Genomic DNA, 18792 nt, shown 5'->3' with positions numbered 1-18792 from the left:
GCTCCCAGAACCCAGGACCCAGGACCCAGGACCCAGGACACGTGCCCTGTTTCGGGCGCCCTCCGTCATCTCCGCTATCCACAGCCCCTGGGGAAGAACAGTGGACACAGACAGCCCTACTCGGCTCCTTCCTCAAAGACACACCCCCCCCCCCCCCCCCCCCCGCCCCCAGCGGAGAGAGAAAGGTCACCTCTCCCCCCTCCCTCCCCACCTTCTCCTCAAGTGTCTGAAGATAAAGAGGCCTCTCAAGGGCCATATCTGAATTCTCAGAATTCAACCCCGTTCCGGTCTGCCCACAGCAGGCTCCCAGGAAGGAGTCCTAAGGCAGTGCCAGCTCCCTCTAATTCTTCTCGGAGGAGAGGCTGTGTGTGACAATGAAGGCGAAAACACTAGGAAGGACACAGTGGCCTTTTCAGACCTTTGAAAAGCTGTCTCGTCAAAAAGCTATTTGTTTTATTCTCTGGGATTTGGGATGCAGAGACAACCAGGGGTGAGATCTGTACACTCGTAGGTTTCCACTTGATATAAAAGATAAAATCAAAAGGGCAACTTGAGAGGAGCTGGGTTCCTCTTTTTGCAAATAGTCAAGCAGAAGCTAGAGGATCCCAGGACCACCGCAAGGAGCTGGTCCTGAGAAAAAATGTGACCTGGGATTGCTCTGGTGCCTTCTCTTATTCTAAACGCCAAATACTAGTGCACTCTCAGATATGGAAATAATATCTGCTTAACTATTACATTTAAACTTAATGTGCAATACTGGCTTCAGTTTATTTTGAGTATTTTATCAAACTATAATGATACTGGTTCATGGATGGTGGTCTGACATCCATACTTTAAACAATAATGTTATTAATTTAAAAATCTATTCAGACTGGGGCCATGCAAGTTCACTAAATAGCTATCTTTAGTTTAGGCAATATATCAAATTACGTCAGTCATATACTTTATTATACTTCTTCTAAACATTAAGAAAAGGTACTTGGTAATATATCTTATGTAAAAAAGGTTATTTGAAAAACGATTTGGGAGTTCCTGTTGTGGCACAACGGAAACAAATCCAACTAGGAACCATGAGGTTGCCGGTTGGATCCCTGCCCTTGCTCAGTGGGTTAAGGATCCTGCATTGCTGTGGCTGTGGTGTAGGCCTGCAGCTGTAGCTCCAATTTGACACCTAGCCTGGGAACCTCCATATGCTGCGAGTGTGGCCCTAAAAAACAAACAAAAATAAATAAAGAAAAAGAAAATAAAAATGATTTGAGAATCTTTGGTCAAATGCTATTGAAATAATTGCAAAGACTCTACCCCATTAAATGCCGCAGGTTACAGATGAAGACGTTAGGTGAGGCAACAGTTTCTAAAGCCTTCTACTCCTTCACCCACACGGCTCAAGAGGACAATTTCTTAGGTACTTTTGTTTTTATTGGTGTTATGATTGACAATAAAAATTCATACCTCACCGTTGCAGAGCTCTTTACATTTTCAGGACATGTTGACATGCATGATTTCGTTTTAGTTTTCACAATGTAGCTGAGCAGTGGACAATGTGGCAGAATCAGTGCTTGTTCCCCTTGATTTGCGGAGCCCCTGGCTCTGCGGCAGGAATTCCCACGCTCCTTACATCAGGAACTGAGTTCTGCCAGTGCGAGGTCAGTGGGAGAGATGGTGCGGCCTCCAGGTCAGCCACTCACAAGGTCACATTCTCCCCCTTCCCTTCTTTCTGGGTCCACTGGATGAAAATGAGGGTATTATTTGCCTTGGAAATGTGCAAACATCACATACCTATCAGGGTAGGAATTTTTTTGCCCTGATCTTCCTCACTCTTTAAAACTCCTTTCCAGATACTGGGTGAGAAAAAAGGTTGTGGATATTCAATTTGCAAGAAAGAAAAGAAAAAAAAAAAAGATGCTTTGAAATAAGTAAGATTATTTTACATCTACATTTATTCATTCATTAAAAAAAACGTGTCAAATATTTCTTGTGCTCTAAGAACTGAGATAAGCAGTAAAAGGTTTTTTTGGGGTTTTTTTTTGGGGGGGGGGTCTTTCTGCCTTTTCTAGGGCCGCTCCCTAAAAAAATGTGTCAAATATTTCTTGTGCTCTAAGAACTGAGATAAGCAGTAAAAGGTTTTTTTGGTTTTTTTTGGGGGGTCTTTTTGTCTTTTCTAGGGCCGCTCCCATGGCATATGAGGGTTCCCAGGCTAGGGGGTCTAATCAGAGCTGTAGCTGCCAGCCGACACCACAGCCACAGCAACTAGGGATCCGAGCTGCATCTGCGACCTACACCACAGCTCATGGCAACGCAGATCCTTAACCCACTGAGCAAAGGCCAGGGATTGAACCCACAACCTCATGGTTCCTAGTCAGATTCGTTAACCACTCAGCCACGACGGGAACTAACTTACCCAGTGTTTATTTCTTGTCCTCTCACAGGCATGTATTTTATTCTCTTCCTACACCTAAAATTTCCTTTATGGCTTAAAAAGATAACATTCATTGAAAGAAATGTACCTTTTCTACAAATTAATTATAAAACTCTGACTTGTAGCAATCATATTGTTTGAAAAATTAGGACAACTTGGGATACTTCTGTGTGCAAAATTCATGACTAACTGCGTATTCAGGCGTCATGGTTGGGAACCATCATTTTGCACTTAAGCGATATACACACTGACATCACCTGGATGCTTGGTAGTCTGTCCTTTCTCTCTTCAGGTCAAAATAACAGACATTGTTAAACATTGCTATGATTTTGAAATGATTTTATTAGTACTTTTCTTAGTTAAATTTTTTTCTTGTACTTGACGATAACCTTCAAAAAACACTGTGTTCAATCAGACTTTCAAAAAGGAGTGAGTCAAGCTCTTCAGGAGATACTTCAGTCATTTCTGATTAAACACACTATTGAATTAAGTAGTTTATAAAATACATTATTGCTCAACCCAGTTGACTATTCCAGCCACAAACCAAAAACATCTTAATGAGAGGAAAATTGGTAGAGTGCTTCCCAAAAGTGCAGAGCATGTATAATTCGAGCATGTAGCTTGTAGACAAATTGCCTCCACTATTACTTGGGGAATGAAAATTCAACTAGATAACAGAGTCATTTCCAATGCATGTTCCTAAAACCAGCCAGAAGAATTCCATCTCTCATTCTGAAAACATCTTCATAGTGTCGCATAGTAACTATATTAGTGTTGCATAGTTTTCAATTGCATAGCATCACACGGTTTTCAATTGCTTGGGAATTTTTACAATGGACTCATACATTTGATGATGAACCCTAAGTTTTTACTGAAAATGTCAGATTCTTCCCCATTATACTGACTGATCTTCCTATCTGATTAGGATTTAGTACCGCCCCCCCGACGCCTTCCATAAGAAAGTGGCTGCAAAGATTGACAAAAGAGCAGATTCTAGGATTGCCAGTTTATAAAGGCAAGGTCAGGCTATTAAACAGCCAGAAGCCACTTACTGAGCATCTCCCAAGGGCAAGATGGCATTTTAGGATAGAGGAAGGGAACACGGTTTTCCTCGGTTAAGGAATTATCCTGCTACTGAAAAGGAAGCAAACAATTAAGTAAAAGGAAAAGTGTGGTCGGAGACATCAGAGTGAACCATTGTGGGATTCCACAGAAGGAAGAGCTAGCATCCCACAGAAGGAAGTGTGGGGCCAAAGGGAGCATGTAAGCTACTTCTTAAAGAAAAAGTGGGATTTTAATTAAAAAGGGACTTTGTCTTGTTTACACTAATGATACCCTTGAGCATGTCCATCATGTTACAGTGCATGATGGACCGAGGGCAGAAGAAGGGATATCAGCTAGGAGGCTATTCCAATGATCCAGGCAGCATGCGTCGGGGGCTTAGACCTGTAGCTGAAGATAAAAAGATAAGTGGTTGGATTCTGTGTACAATTTGAAGGGAGGCAGAGCTATCGTATCGGTTGATGGACTGGAAATAAGATGTAAAAGAAAGGAACTAAGGTTTGGGGCCCAACCACCTAAAAGGGCAAAGCTGCCATAGTGGAGATGGGGTAAAGAGAAATTTGCTTGTGGATGTTAAATGTGACATGCCTATTCAACACCGAAGTAGAGAAGGCAGTTGTCTATCCAAGTCTGGAGCTCAGGGCAGAAGTTCTGGCTGAAGATTCCCCATTTGAAGTCATCAGGTTATACAGAGTAGTCAAAGGGCTCACTTGGAGTGAATGTGGAGACCGCCCAGAGGGAGCCCTAGGCACTGCAATATTTAGAGGCAGAGTGAGGAGCAAGAAGCAAAGGGGGCTGGGAAGGAATCGCCAGCGAGCCGAGAGAAAAAGTGAGAGACAGTGGGGCTCTGGAAGCCATGCTGAGGAAGTATGTTAAGAAAGAGAGAATAGCGGCTGGACAAATGCTGTGGACAGATCAGCTGAGACAGGAGCACAGGTGCTCTGCATGATACACAATGCCAAAGTAATAGCTCTCAGCCTCACCTCCTTAAATGGAAGAAGTTGTCTTTTCCCACAGGTTCCTGGCACAAACCTTTGCAAGATTTCCTGGGTGGCCCCTGGTATCTTCAGCGTGGTCCTAGTCCTTTCAGAAACACATGGGCAGAACAAAGACTCAGCGGCACCCACCGCTGGAGCTGGACTCCCAACTACATGCCTTAATACTAGTTTTGCAGGAGCCACCAAGAACCATTTTTCAAGAGCTGTGAAGGCACAGCAGTCCCTCGTCAAGTCATAGAGAGAAGGTGTGTCTTCTTTCTGGGTTATACTCAGATGAGCAAAGCATCTGGATACCTAGGGCTCTGCAGGGAAATCCTTTTGTTCTGGCTCTGTCTGTCTGCCCCCACCCTCTCTCTCTCTCTCTCTCTCTCACACACACACACACACACACACAGAGACTATTTTTATCAAGGTTTACTAAGTTCTGAACCCCCTTCCCCAAAACAGAGACCTCTGTTTTGAGCAAAGCATCTTCCTCTCCATTATCCTTCCTGCAGCGTGTCCTGCCAACCTGCAGGCCTGCAATGATTCTTGAATCTCTGGGGGTGGTTAAATTTCCAGCCTCCACAGAGGGGTCTCCTTAGTCCACTCCTAAATTAACAGAGGCACTGAATGGGGCTGGGAGGGGTGCTGGCCAGCTTTATCCTTCACCAGCATCAGATTCCCCAAATGCAAATAAATAGGCTAGGAGCTCAGTGTCTACTACCAGCAATATCTAAGCCCCGGATGAAATGTTCTATTACCAAAATACTCCATTACCAGAATTTGGGGTATATGATTTATCTTTTCAAATAAGATCAAAACTCCCCCATCCCCCTCACCCTAACACATACACCAACAAAGAACACTGAAATCAGAATGAAAATATAATAGGAAAACATTAAGATACCATTTTTGATCATGACAACTTACTTCAGAAGATGCAAGAATGACTACACTCCAAACCAAAGAAATGTGAAAGCAAAATTAATATTTTACAGCAACAATAGTTTTGTTTGCAGCATCAGCAAAACCAACTGTCCACCAGTGACTAATTTCTTATGAACACAAAGTTCACTGCATTTCTGGGAAGAATAGTTAGTGTTTGGCAAGGTTTTGTGTAAGGATACAAAAATATAACTGGGAAGTTAATCAAAAGACCAAGAGTGGGCACAAGAATCAAAAGCATGTTGACTATTTAAAATACCAGAGTACTAGAAAGCTCCTGTAGTCCCAAATCCTTATCTTGTTCATGGAACAATCCTGGAAGTGTCTATAATAACAATTGATAATTTTATATTCATAGGGCTTATTACATGCATTTTAAAAATAGAACTCATTTGATTTAAATATAAAGTAGTGACTTTGCAGGAGTGGCCTATTAGGTCCTTCACTTGGTCCACAAATCTCTTGTTTATGGTATAAACTGAAATTTGCTTGTATTTTCTTCAAAAAAGGGGCCAGCTTTTCCCACAGTTTTTCTATGACCAACCATGAACAGGTACTATTTGGAGTCTTCTGATTCCTTAAAAGAATTAACAGACTGAAAAAGTTGATTATCACTGGTCTAAAGTATCTTAATGAAAAATATCTATCAATATGGAATCACTAAAATCACAAATTTTTTGTCAAACAAATCCCACATTCTTTTATGATCTGTGGTAGCAAACAGGTTTTGTGGAGCTGACATACAATCTAATTAGCCATTATTACAACATTACCAGCAGCTCCAGGCAGTAAGTCAACTCAATAGCCCAGTACTGCTCTGCTTCAATTATCTATGGCTTCAATTAAAAGTGTGTAGCAGTGGTCTTCATCTTGAATTTGTTCAAAGTATGTTGCTTAGTTCTAAACTTAAAAATAGATCTTCCAGTTGGCCTACAAATCACCTAAATATGGTGCCAAAAGTTATACATTTAAACACTTTCACTATATATATAAAATAGTCTCTCATCATACAAATCTCTGTACAAAGCGTGCCAATAACTGACATTATAAATGAACCCTCAAATCAATGAGATCTAATCTTGAGCACTAAGTAAAGGAGGAAAAGGAGGAAGAATTATTTGGGAGACAGCTTTATCATGGCACATCAATTCTTCCTGCTGTCAAAATTTATTAAGCCTTTTGCACAAGGTGTTAAAAATCAATTTTGTCAGGCTAATAATCTCATCCCTGAGGAATCCTTCCAACTGGAGAGAGCGTCGTGGAAATACAGTTGTTGTAGGACCCAATCTGTATCACCCTGTAATTGTTTTTGCATTTTATGGGTAGCTTTGTTTAAGATTATATAAGGAGTGATACATACCCCTGCTGATTAAGCAAGGCTGGGGGATGCAGTTCTCAGTCCTGCTACAGAAAGAACTTCCAAAGACAAATCACATCTCTGCTGTGCAAGAGATGCGATTTTGACACCTTCAAATTCTCTGTAGCATGAATTTATGCCACAAGCAAGATAGATTTTATTGGATTGAAACTGAACTCAGACATTTCCACAAACTGTAGCAGAGAGTAAAGCTATCTCTGTGACTTCTGAACAAACTGGTTTCTTTCCTCCGTGCTCCTCATGCTCCCTGTGGCTGCTCCTAGCCCTCCCGCACCCTACCTCTAGGAATATCTCTACCCACAGAGAAAGGAGCTCCCTTTTCTCACAGGAGAAACTGGTTCCAATTTCTTTTTGACAATGGGCTCAAAAGGGCACTCATTCAGACACCAACTGCAGGGCTTCCCTCCCATTTCAACTCCAAGCCTTCCGGGGAAGCCCGAGATGCTCAAGCCGCCATTCCCATCCTCCCCGGTGTGAATCCCAGGTGACCTCACAGATGTGCTCAAACGGAGCCTCCTCTGACTGGAGGCTCAGCCACTCCTCTAGCCCCCTGGCGTCTCCTGCGGCCCTCTCCCCAGCGTGGCCCCTCGAACTCACCAGGAGAAGGTTGTGCGCCACCAAGTACCCAAGCTGCGGGCCGCCCCGGACGCCGGGGGCCAGGCGCCCGGTGGCATAGCCATGCCAGGCCACCACGTAGGGGTTGTCAATGGTGATCCAGTACTTGACCTGGCCGCCGAAGTGGCGGAAGCACAGCTCAGCGTAATCCCTGAAGTGGTCGGCTAGAGCGCGGTTGGCCCAGCCTCCGTAGGTGTCCTGCAAGCGCTGGGGCAGGTCCCAGTGGTACAGGGTCACCACAGGCTGCACGCCCAGCTCCCGCAACCGCTCCAGCAGACGCCGGTAGTAGCGCAGCCCCTCGCGGTTGGGGGCGCTGGCGATGCCAGTGGGGAGCACCCGCGCCCACGAGATGGAGAATCGGTAGTGAGTGACCCCGAGTTCGCGCAGCCCCTCCGTGTCCCGGAAGACGTTGTTGTAGCTGTCGCTGGCCACGTCCCCCGTGGCGGGCAGGGACGGCGACGGGACGCCCGACGGCAGGCCCGCTCCTGGGGGGCCGCTGAGGGGCGCAGCGGGGCGGTGGGTGAAAGTGTCCCAGATGGACGCGCCCTTGCCGTGTTGCCGCCAGCCGCCCTCCGTCTGGTAGGCGGCGCTGCCCACGGCCCAGAGGAAGCCGTCGGGGAAGGTGTCGTGCAGGAGCCCCGCGGCCTCAGGGGCCGGAGGGCGCGCGAAGCGGGCCCAGGTCTGCGCGCCGTCGCCGGGCTCGGCGCGCAGGCAGCGGCCGCTCAGGGCCAGCAGCAGCAGCGGCAGCGGCAGCGGCGGCCACGGGCGGCGCGGCGGGGCGCGGGCGGGCATGCTGCGCGGGAGCCAGGCGCTGGGGCGCCGCGCCCCTTTATGCCCGCGCCGCCCGCCCCCCGCCGGCGCGCCCACCCCCGCTTCCCCGGCGGGCCCTGCTGGCAATAATTACCTGGGGCCCCGCGCCTCCCCCCGCCCTGGGTTGGGGGGCGGGGGCGCAAAGGGCGAGCGGGCGCCGGCGACCCGGGCGCGATAGCTGGCTAGGTGCCGCAGGCGCCGCTCCCGGACGTCGGAGAAAAAGCACCTGTTCCTCCCGGCTCCCAGGGGCCGCTAGGGATGGTTCAGCGAGGAGAGTTCCCTGCGCGCCGCCTTCTACATACCACCCGCGCACCCTCCTGGAGGAAGCCGCCGAGCCGAGGCGCGTCGAAGGAAGGCGGCCACCCAACTTTCCCGAGGTGGGCGCAGGATCTTTGCCTGACCTCTCCGGGTCCTCCCGCAGGGAAGCACCTGCTTTCTCTTCGAGTGACTGACATTTACTAGAGCCGGTTGGGAACTGGCGGAGATTGTACTGGGAGGTCAGGGCAGGAAGGGCCAGGTCGGAACTTGCAATGTTTGGAGAGAAGGACTGGGGGTGGATTTTCTCTTGAGGTCTTTTCAGGGACAATGCTCCCGTGAAGACCCACTCGACTCGCGCAGCCTGAATCGCAAGTCCTGTGGGGCCCAGTCTAGGGTGCTTTCGAGGAAGACAAAGGAGATGCATGACTTGCGATGGCCTTTGCTTTCCTCTCCCTCCTACTGTTATCTTTTAATGGTCTCAGACCACTTGTTCTCTAATTCCATCTTGCGGAAATGGTAAACTTCAAATGACAGTTGTGAATGTCCTTGGGGGGGGGGGGAGGGAGGGAGAGGGAGAGAGAGAGAGAGAAAGGTTTGTAACTATCATCCACCTCTGCGACCCCTTTGCATCTGTTTTTTGAGTAATCACATTTTAGCTTTCAGCTCCGGTTTAGGAAGCCCCCTGGTCTCACACAGGCTACCAGATCAGTGAAGGGAAAAGGGAGGAGGGATTTAGCCCAAGCACCCTCTACATCAAAATAGAGTAATGACGTTTTTCCGGTTACCGAAGACAGAAATGGTGGCGACCCAGTGTCTCCTTTGAGTGTGTTTACCTGATCTGTGAATAACTGGAGAGGAGTGGAGTCCGGGTTTCACCTCTGTGATCTTGGGAGGGACAATCTCTCCAAGCCTTGGGATCCTATCTGTAAAATGGAGATGGCCTGTCTGTCCTGCCAACTTAGAGGCTTGTGATGCTTACATGAAAAAAGATGTGCACACAGAGAACTCAAACGTGGAAAGCCCCAACAAATGTAATTAGCTCTTGCAGATATCTTCGCCTTTCTCTCTAATACGATGTGCCTCAATCCTGGCACACCTGCATCTGTAATGAATAAGATCCTCATAGAAATACATCCATTCTTTTTTTTGGTTTGTTTCTTTTTAAGCATCATATAGAAGTTCTCCGGGCTAGGGGTCCAAATTGGAACTGCAGCTGAGGCCTTATACCACAGCAACACCAGACCCAGCCTCATCTGAGACCTACCTACCCACTGGAAGCTTATGGCAACACTGGATCCTTAACCCACCAAACCAGGCCAGATATCAAGCCCACATTCTCCCAGAGACAACGTCGTTGGATCCTTAATCCACTGAGCTACAGTGGGAAGTCCAAGGTACATCCATTCTTATCATGTGATCATCCCTGCTCTGCTGTTTCATACAAACTTAAAATCAATCAAGTTTTAAATTTTGCAGATGAAGATACTTTTATTAATTTCCTTAAAATACAACTACAATTTTTTTTTTTTTTTTTTTTTTGCTTTTTAGGGCCAAACCTGCAGTATATGGAAGTTCCCAAGCTAGGGGTCAAATTACACCACAGCCTCAGCAACATGAGATCCCAGCCGTATCTACAGTCTACACTACAGCTTACTGGGACGCTGGATCCCTACCCACGGAGGGAGGCCAGGGATAGAACCCACATCCTCATGGATACTAGCGGTTTGGTTTCCACTACGCCACACAACACCCAGCACAAAAAATTTATTCCAGTATTTTATTAAATATTCCCAACTCCAACTAGCATATATTATCATGATTAGTAAGATTAAGCCATCAGGCTAGAACAATACATTGCTATTCTGTTACATGTGGCATCTACATTTTTTCCATAAACGTGATATAACAAACAGTGACACTCCAGCAATTAAAAAAAATTACACCACACAACCACAGAGTCACACTCTTGTCCAGCTAAATTAAAAAGCTTCTGCGTTTGTATGCAGGCTCACATTTCCTTTCTAGAGCTAAAGATTAAAGTATCTGCTTCTTGTTGCTTGTTAAGTTTCAATTAGAAATGCTTCATGGGTCTCATGGAAAACAGCCTAGGCTAAGTGTTCATTTATTGATGTATGGACTGTTTGCTCAGGGCAGACTGTATTTATTGCTACTTCTATTTAACCAACAGTTTAAAAAGAGAGAAAGGGGAGGGGGGAGAGATTTTTAGAGCAGTGATTTAAAAGAAGGACCAAGGTGACTAAATGCTTCACATCTGAAGTTCTGCCTTCTCTGAGGCGACATAAAGCACATGCATTTCCAGTTGGACATCATGGCTTTCAGCATTTGCAAGGATGTCCCCATATGATAGTTAATTTAACTGAATGATGAAGATTACATGATAATTAAACTTTATTTCCAGAACTTGCTGTTTATCAACGTTCTGTTCATGGTTATTAAAGTCTGGATTCCTGAACTGTGAATAATTGCTGCTGCTGCTTTGCATTTGTTCGGTTTTATTTTGGTTCTTTCACAGGCCCCTTCCAACCTCTAACGTGTGGATTTCATTCAATGCTTTGTTCTTCCACAAATAAGAGATTCATTACTTGCTGTGGCTTGAATATGAAGGTGAAGTTATTGAGGCAGCAAGGGAAAGGAGGTTTTTTTGAGGTACAGAGAACAGATTAGTGGAGATTTTTGAACTTATTTACTGACTTGTCACGGTGAGGATTTCCAACAACCTAAAGGTAGTGAGCAAGCTGACCGTCATCCTTTATCCAGTCTTTTTCCTATGGGCTCCTGGGACCAATAGAGCCCTCCCCTGCCCGTGGAGCATAAAGGGGTTCACTGACTCACATGGGCCAGAACAGGACCCCAAGCCCATGGGCTCTCAGCTCAGCAGGCAGAGACACTAGCCCCTCAGAGGAGGCACTGATGTTGTCAGCAACAATCTCAGCAACCACCATTGGCAAAACAATCAAGCTCAAGACTTCAAAACAGAGTGAAATGTTTGGTGATAAATAAGTTGTTTCTTTTATTGGGGTGAGTGTTAACCAGTAGCACCTATGACAGGTGTTAGAGAAATTCAGAGGAAAGGGAAATTATCTTAGTTTGAGTTGATTGGAAAAGTTTCACAGAGAAGACATGACAATATCTGGGCTTTACAGAGTAAAACTTGCAAGGAGACCAGAAGGCAAGGATACAGGGAAGGGAAATATGGAAGCAAACAGTGGACTGAAGTTGTAGGTGGGGTCGTCAGATCATAAAGAGTTTTAAATAGGTTTTATCATTATATCACATCAGCACTTCTGCCTTGACTTACTCATTACACAAATATTTGTTTTGTGCTGAGCGCTATTCTAGGCATGGAGAATGCAGCAGTTAACAGAACCGACCAAACCCCTACCTTCCTCTCATACCTTTCTCCGTCTCTTTACTCTGTTCCAGCCATACTCGACTCCTGGTTGTCCTTGGAACAAGCCAAACTTGGCTCCCAACCTCAAGGCTGGTCTCTCAGGAATGCTCTTTTCAGAACCATCTGCTTCTCCTCAGTCATGGCTTAGACAAAAGCCACATTCTGAGAGCACCTGTCTTTGACCTCTCTGTCCAAGGTAGTTACCTCGGCACTCTCAATTACAGTCTCCTGTTTTATTATATATTTTTTAATTTTTTAAATTAAAAAAAAAAATTTTTTTTTGGTCTTTTTTTGCCATTTCTTGGGCCGCTCCTGTGGCCTGGAGGTTCCCAGGCTAGGGGTCTAATCAGAGCTGTAGCTGCCAGCCTACACCAGAGCTACAGTAACGCAGGATCCGAGCCATGTCTGCAACCTATACCACAGCTCATGGCAACACTGGATCCTTAACCCACTGAGCAAGCCAAGGATCGAACCCGCAACCTCATGGTTCCTAGTCAGATGCGTTAACCACTGAGCCACGACAGGAACTCCTCCTGTTTTACTTTTTCTCATGGAGCTTATGACTATCTCAAATTATCCTGTTTGTTTACTTATTTATTTCCTTTATCCTCAACTAATATGTAAGCCCCATGAGAACAGGCATCAGGCTTTTTCTTTGCAGTATCTGGAACACCTAGAATAATGCCTACACGTTTAGTTGCTACATACGTATCTGTGGAGTGAAGGACTGAAACCATTAGTAAGAGATGGCTGAAGCACATTGCTGAGAATTCTGAAGCCACATCCTGGCTTACAAAGGAGGCTGTGATTGACAAGTAATGTCTGCCCTGAGCACAGGAAGGAGAAATGATCACAACAATACTGTATTAGACATCCTGCATGTGTCCTTTGGTGGGCAGTGGCCCAAGCCTAGTCTACTAAAACCTCAGATGGGTCTGATGATACAACAGGAAGTAGAACACAAAATTATGTCACCATGGAATGGCTGAACTGCCAACATACCCACTTCCTCTGGCATACCTCTGAAAAGCCCAGAAAGATTGAAAAGGTGGGTGATATTAGGGCTCCGAGCTTCTCTAACCTAGCAAGTTCCTCATTCCACAGAGGTTTTCAGAGCCACTAAGTATCAGGTGCACCTTCATGAAGAACTAGGAAGGCAACAAGGCATTGTTGCCACTCACTAGTATCCTTGTTTGGCTTATCTGTCAGCAAAACAAAAGGAAAAGTGATTTACAATCCAAGAGCTGAACTTTAAATCTGTAAGGGCCTTGGAGGTCCAGCCGGACTTAGGAGCCCCTGAATATTTTTGAGTACTGGAGTTACAAGGGCAAAAAGCAAGATGCCTCAACTTATGTTAAGAAAACGGCAGTATTAATCAACCATCAACTGATGTGGCAATAAAGTGAGGAGGAGACACTAGAACCTGGAAGATCACTTTGAAAGCAACTAGAGTAAAGCAGATAATGAGTTAAGGAAGGCTTCTGCCTAGCATGGCGAAAAATGCCAAGAAAAAGGAGCAAAAGAGGGGAGGCAATACAAAAGATTGACTGCATCTGGGAGGTAAGTGAGAAGGAAAAGTAAAGGATGATTTAAATGTTTTGAGCTGAGTTGAAAATAAAAATGACACCACCATTGATTCTCCTGAGTATGTCAGGAGGTGTAATTAATTTTTGATAAAAGATGAATTCAGTGCTAAGTACATTACATTTGAAGTGTCAGTCGAATGTGTAAGCAAGGATATTAAGCAAATAATTGGAGTTATAGCTTTGAAGCTCAGCAGGCAGTTACAGACTAGAGATTTGGATCAGAAAGTTTGATGCCAGGATAGTGGATAAGATAAGAGCCTTCAAGAAAGAAACAACTTAACGCCAAGGGCTGAGACGCATCTCCATCTGTGGGGTGTGGGTAGGATGGAATAAAAAGGAAAGGGAAAAAAAAGAACCCACAGGGAGGGCCAGAGATCCTAGGGTAATGTGTTTTTCAAGCTAAGGAGATGAGCATTTCAAAAAGGAAAGATGATCAAACTTAGTGAGAAAAGACAACTGACCTAGAAATTAGATCATTTGGTGACTATGAAGACAGATGTTTTAAGTCATAATGGGGTTTAAGCCAGATTACAATGTAAGGCATTAAGTGAGTCTGTGTGAGGTGAAAAAATAAAGGCCACAAGTACAAATTCCTCTAACAAGCCAGCTGGGGAAGGAATGAGAAAGGATGCTAACTTGAGGGGTTAGCAGAGTTCAGAGAAAATATTTTCAAGATGAGAAACTCTATGTATTTTGTACACAGAGGTGGAAAGTTTAAGGAAAAGGAGAACTGGAAGTTTCAGGGGAAAGATGAATCAGCTGTGATCTAAGACAAGCTGATCACGGGCTTTTAAGGTGCCACATATTAAACATGGAGACAGTAAGACCAGAAAACAAGAGTGTGCAGCTGGAATGCTGTAACAGTGGAAAAGGAGCAAAAACAAGTGCTCTGGGGTGGTGGACAAAAAGCCGCTAAAAAGGCAGCAAAAGGCAAGTGGGTTCCCAGGAAGCTGCAGCTCTGCTGAGCTCTCTGGAGCTCAAGTAGACATTAGCTTGGAATCTGTGTGTTTCTGACATTCCTGGACGCTTTCATCTCTTTCGAGTGGAGCAGAAGGCATAAGGGTTGGGTCCTTTACTTCCCGCTCTGCCCTGTCCTCCTAAGTAACATCACTGCCTCCTTAGACTGGAACTGACTTGCACACCAGCTAAACCCATCTTGACACGAAGTTCATGTCTAGTGAAGGGAGCCTGGCCATCAGGGACTTAGGGCACTGGGCTGCTGGACTTTTCCCGCACAGCTTCCCCCAGTACAGAAAGGAGAGACATCTGTTTAGCGAAGTTGAGAGGTTAGTGTATGGAAAGGAAATGAAAATGAAGACCCATGAGTGAGCGGAGGGAGAGATGCCTGAGAAGCAAGATGGGTTACCCAACATCGCTCCAGAAAGGCTCAAGATCTGAGATACTAGGAAAGGAGAGGGGCAGCTGGAGGCCTCAAGATGGAGTGGTTAGATCCCAGTTTTTCATCCTAAGCACAGTCTGGCTCTACACATCCCCTAGCTCCACAAGGAACTTGTTCTCTCCAGAGGAATGGAAGCGAAGAGGCTACAGCAGGGTGGCATCCATCGAGAAGAGCGTGAGTGAAGCCTGGGACAAAAATTAACAAAGTCTGTCGACTTCTGCATATCCAGCAGTGGGCCTCCCAGCCTTCTTTCCCAGGCTAGCTCCGGGACTCCATCAGAGCTCTTCTGTCACAGGCCTTGCCTATACACATAAAGATACCAGACAGCTGGAGTTACTGCTATGGTGCAACGGGATCAGCGGTGTCTCTTCAGCGCCAGGATGCAGGTCAAACCCCATCCTGGCACAATGGTTAAAGGATCTGGTGTTGCCACGGCTGTGGGTTAAGTCGCAAATGCTGCTTAGATCTGATCCCTGGCGCTTAAACTCCCTATGCTGTGGGGTGGCCAATAAAGAAAAAAAAAGAAAAAAGAAAGGAAAAAAAAAAAAAGATTCCAGACAGCTTCTCAGTGACTCATTCTTAAATATAAAGGAACACAGCCAAGAGGCACCAGATATAAGGAGGGAACCTCCTCAGGGAAGAGTATGAAAACGGTCATTAATATTTTCAATTAAGAGAAAACATTGCATCTATGATACAAGAACAGGAAAAGAATAAGAATAGGACCAATAGAGAACCAAAAAGGAACTCTTGAAAATTAAGAATATGATAACAAGTAAAAACAAAAAATTTTAATTGGCAAGATATTGTAAAATAAGAAAATCTCAGAAACAAGTACAAAAAATAAAGCACTGGAAGACAAGAAAGAAAAGTTATGGAAAATTTAGGAGATCAAACATTCAACTTATAGGCCTCAAGAGAGAAAGGAGAAAATGGAAAATGTCTCAGAATTGAAGGACATGAGTTTCTAATTAAATAGGTCTAAGTAGCACAGTAATGACAAAATTCCCAAATGAAGTTCCCATTGTAGAACTTCAGAATCCCAAAGATAAAGATAAGATCTTATAGCTTCCAGAAGAACAGAAAACAAGACCAAAGTAGCCTTGAACTGCTCAAAAGAAATGTTGAAAATTAGAGAACAGGGGAGCCAAGCCTTCAATACTTTGAGGGAAAATTTTTTTCAACCTAGAATTATGTACCCCAACAAAGTCATAACCATGTATGATAGCAAAGCAGACATTTCAGACATTAAAGATCTTTTAAAAAGTGCTTTTTCATGCACCTGAAGCTATAAAAATAGCTTTTAGTGTTCCACTAAAACAAGGAAGTAAACTTTAAAAAAGAAAAAAACATGAATTGCATGAAACAGAGGAGAGCAGGCAGGAGAAACATAAAGGAAATCTGTAGGACTGTAACAAAAGGAAGCCTCAGGATGCAGCCAATTTAGAGCAAAGCATTCCAGATAGGAGCAGCAGAGAGGGCTTCAGGAGGGGCGACTCCTGAAACAAACAAAAAATGCACCAAAAGAACAGGCAGGTATCTGAAGAGTTTTGTTGAGAGAGATTTCATAGGGTTTTAGGAGTGAATAAGAAAACTTACCCAGAGATTTTAGGAAAAGGATTTGAGCTTTCTGGTCAACATGTCAAGAGCTCAGAAGTCATCCCTTCTATCCTCACAAGAGCAGCAACAAAAAACTTGGACAAAATGAAAATCAGTGGCTCTTCTCAGATGCATCCAAGAAAGGAGGTCACAGAACAAACTACTGCCCTGACAACTGGGAAGACAGACAGGGCACTACAGAGAAGCTCAGCTTACCGAGAGCAGAAGCCCACAGTTGGAGCCAAAACCAGCAGGAACACTTTAAACTGAAACTGACAGATTGCTGGAGATTCAGTATGGAGGAGCTTGAGAGTTAAAAACTCTGAAGGGACCAACTTTAAGGGACCCCTACCTTTTGGTCAATTTTACTTCCATGAGCCCTACCAGATTCTCCCTGTGAAATGGAGGAAAGGGCCTGGGCTTCGCCAGGAGAAGGGGAAGGGTAACCACTCGGACATACAGGCAGAGCTCTCTGTCCTCCTTAACAAGACTGGCCTTCAAGGGAAAGTGCTGTACCAGAGCCTAATCAATCTGTGGGGTTTGTTTTAAATGTTATTATTTTATGAATTTATTTTCAATGAAGTATAGTTGACTTACAATGTTTCAGGTGTACAGCAAACTGATTCTCTTTTATGTATGTAGAAAACGAACACACACACACACACATATATATATGTGTGTGTATATGTACGTTCTTTTTCAGATTCTTTTCCATTATAGGTTATTACAAGATACTGAATGTAGTTCCCTGTACTGTACAGGAAGTCCTTGTTGTTTATCTGTTTTATATATATATAGTAGTGTGTATCTGTTAACCCCCAATTCCCAATTTATGCCTCCCCACCGCCTTTCCCCTTTAGTAACGATAAATTTGCTTTTTATGTCTGTGAGTCTATTTCTGTTTTATAAATAAATTCATTTGTATCAACCTACATGAACCTATCAACCTGGAGGACAGGAAACACCCAAATCCAGCTCAATCTAGACTTTGACATGGAGAAAGAGAAATACTCAGCTCAGCTTGACTAATGGACTGAGACTCAGCCACAGGGCCACAGAATAATTCCCTTCCCTACACCTTACCACCACATCACTAGGGTTCCTGTATAATAACAGGGGAATACAGCTAACAGAACTGTAAGCCTCAGGCCCTATTTAAGAAGATGTCTTGGGGAGTTCTGGTTGTGGCTCAGTGGGTTACCAATCTGACTAGTATCCGCAAGGACGTCGGTTCAATCCCTGGCCTTGCCCACTGGATTAAGGATCTGGCTTTACTGAGAGCTGTGGTATAGGTTGCAGACATGGCTCAGACCCACATTGTTGTGACTGTGGTGTAGGCCAGAGGCTGCAGCTCCAATTCCACTTCTGGCCTAGGAACTTCCACATGCCACAAGTGCAGCCCTAAAAAGCAAAAAAGCAAAGCAAGCAAGCAAACACAAACAAAACAACAACAACAACAACAAAAAAAACAGAGTTCCTTTGTGGTGCAGTGGATTAAGGATCTGGCATTGTCACTGCAGCAGCTCTGGTCGCTCCTGTGGTACAGGTTTGATCCCTAACCCAAGAAGTTCCACATGCTGAGGGCATGGCCAAAGAAACAGCAACAACAAAGAAACAAATCCCAAACAATAGGAGAGACAGAAAAAAAAAAAAAGACACTTGAGGAAATTTTAGCCTCTGATACCACGGCTGTGACAAATAGTAAACGCAACTTACTCCTGGCCAAATAAACATAAAATATTACAATAAAGACCTATTTACCCTAGTTCCTTTGACCCTTTATGTCATGTCATGTCTAGCTTTCAACAAAAATTAAAAGGCATGCTAAAAGGAAAAGAAACAAAGCAAGAATCAGAACCAGATTCAAAGAAAGAAAAATAATGAGAAAATTTCTTCTCCAGGAAAAAAAAAAAAAAAAAAAAAAGTTGTATGATGAAAGAAATGTTATCATAGCACACTACTTGGCTCAGCCATGAATGAACTTTACACATTTATCCTTCATATGAATGTTATAGAGAATTATAACATATTAAGCAATTGTATGAATTCAAAAGAAAGTGGTACATGCATATTATATGAAATTGTGGAGGTGAAATACCAAGAAAAGACACCTAAGAGTTGAAAGAGGCAAAATCAGGGGACTGGCGATTTTTTAACAAAGCCTTTTTAACATTATTTGACTTTTTTTTACTTGTATGCAAAGGACATTGATGTCAATAAATTTTGGTTCAAAGTGAGGAAGAATTGTATTTTCTTGAGATGAGAAGGAAGAGATATGGTTAGAGCTACAGAGAGATTCAGAGGCAGAAATGAAGGTATAGACAAATTT

At 44.3% G+C, this 18792-nt stretch overlaps 1 protein-coding gene and 1 long non-coding RNA gene across 10 annotated transcripts in view; one reads left to right on the top strand and one right to left on the bottom strand.

Annotated features, from left to right (window-relative positions):
• KL (klotho) overlaps positions 1–18792 on the bottom strand; it is a 238155-nt gene that overhangs the window by 44875 nt on the left and 174488 nt on the right. For 8 of the 9 annotated variants that reach the window (XR_014819180.1, XR_014819181.1, XR_014819179.1 and 5 more), the window contains exon 1: positions 7382–8205. The exons of the other annotated variant lie outside the window; for it this stretch is intronic. Coding sequence is in view for 1 of the 8 variants with exons in the window: in XM_021065566.2 (XP_020921225.2) it covers positions 7382–8191 (810 nt within the window). In the remaining 7 variants the exon portion in view is untranslated. Of the gene's footprint in view, positions 1–7381; positions 8206–18792 lie in introns of those variants that run through there. 9 annotated transcript variants of the gene reach the window in all.
• Positions 7621–17397, top strand: LOC146398519 (uncharacterized). The gene is made up of 4 exons (XR_014819312.1): positions 7621–7762; positions 8456–8586; positions 9634–9861; positions 11912–17397. It is a non-coding gene; the product is annotated as an uncharacterized LOC146398519 (long non-coding RNA).

The sequence above is a fragment of the Sus scrofa genome, chromosome 11 (genome assembly GCF_054392235.1).
Source record: "Sus scrofa isolate SSC_HxYL_T2T_F1_AM1 chromosome 11, Sscrofa_HxYL_maternal_Yorkshire_Landrace_v2.0, whole genome shotgun sequence".
Lineage (NCBI taxonomy): Eukaryota > Metazoa > Chordata > Mammalia > Artiodactyla > Suidae > Sus > Sus scrofa.
This window is presented reverse-complemented; position numbering and strand designations above follow the sequence as displayed.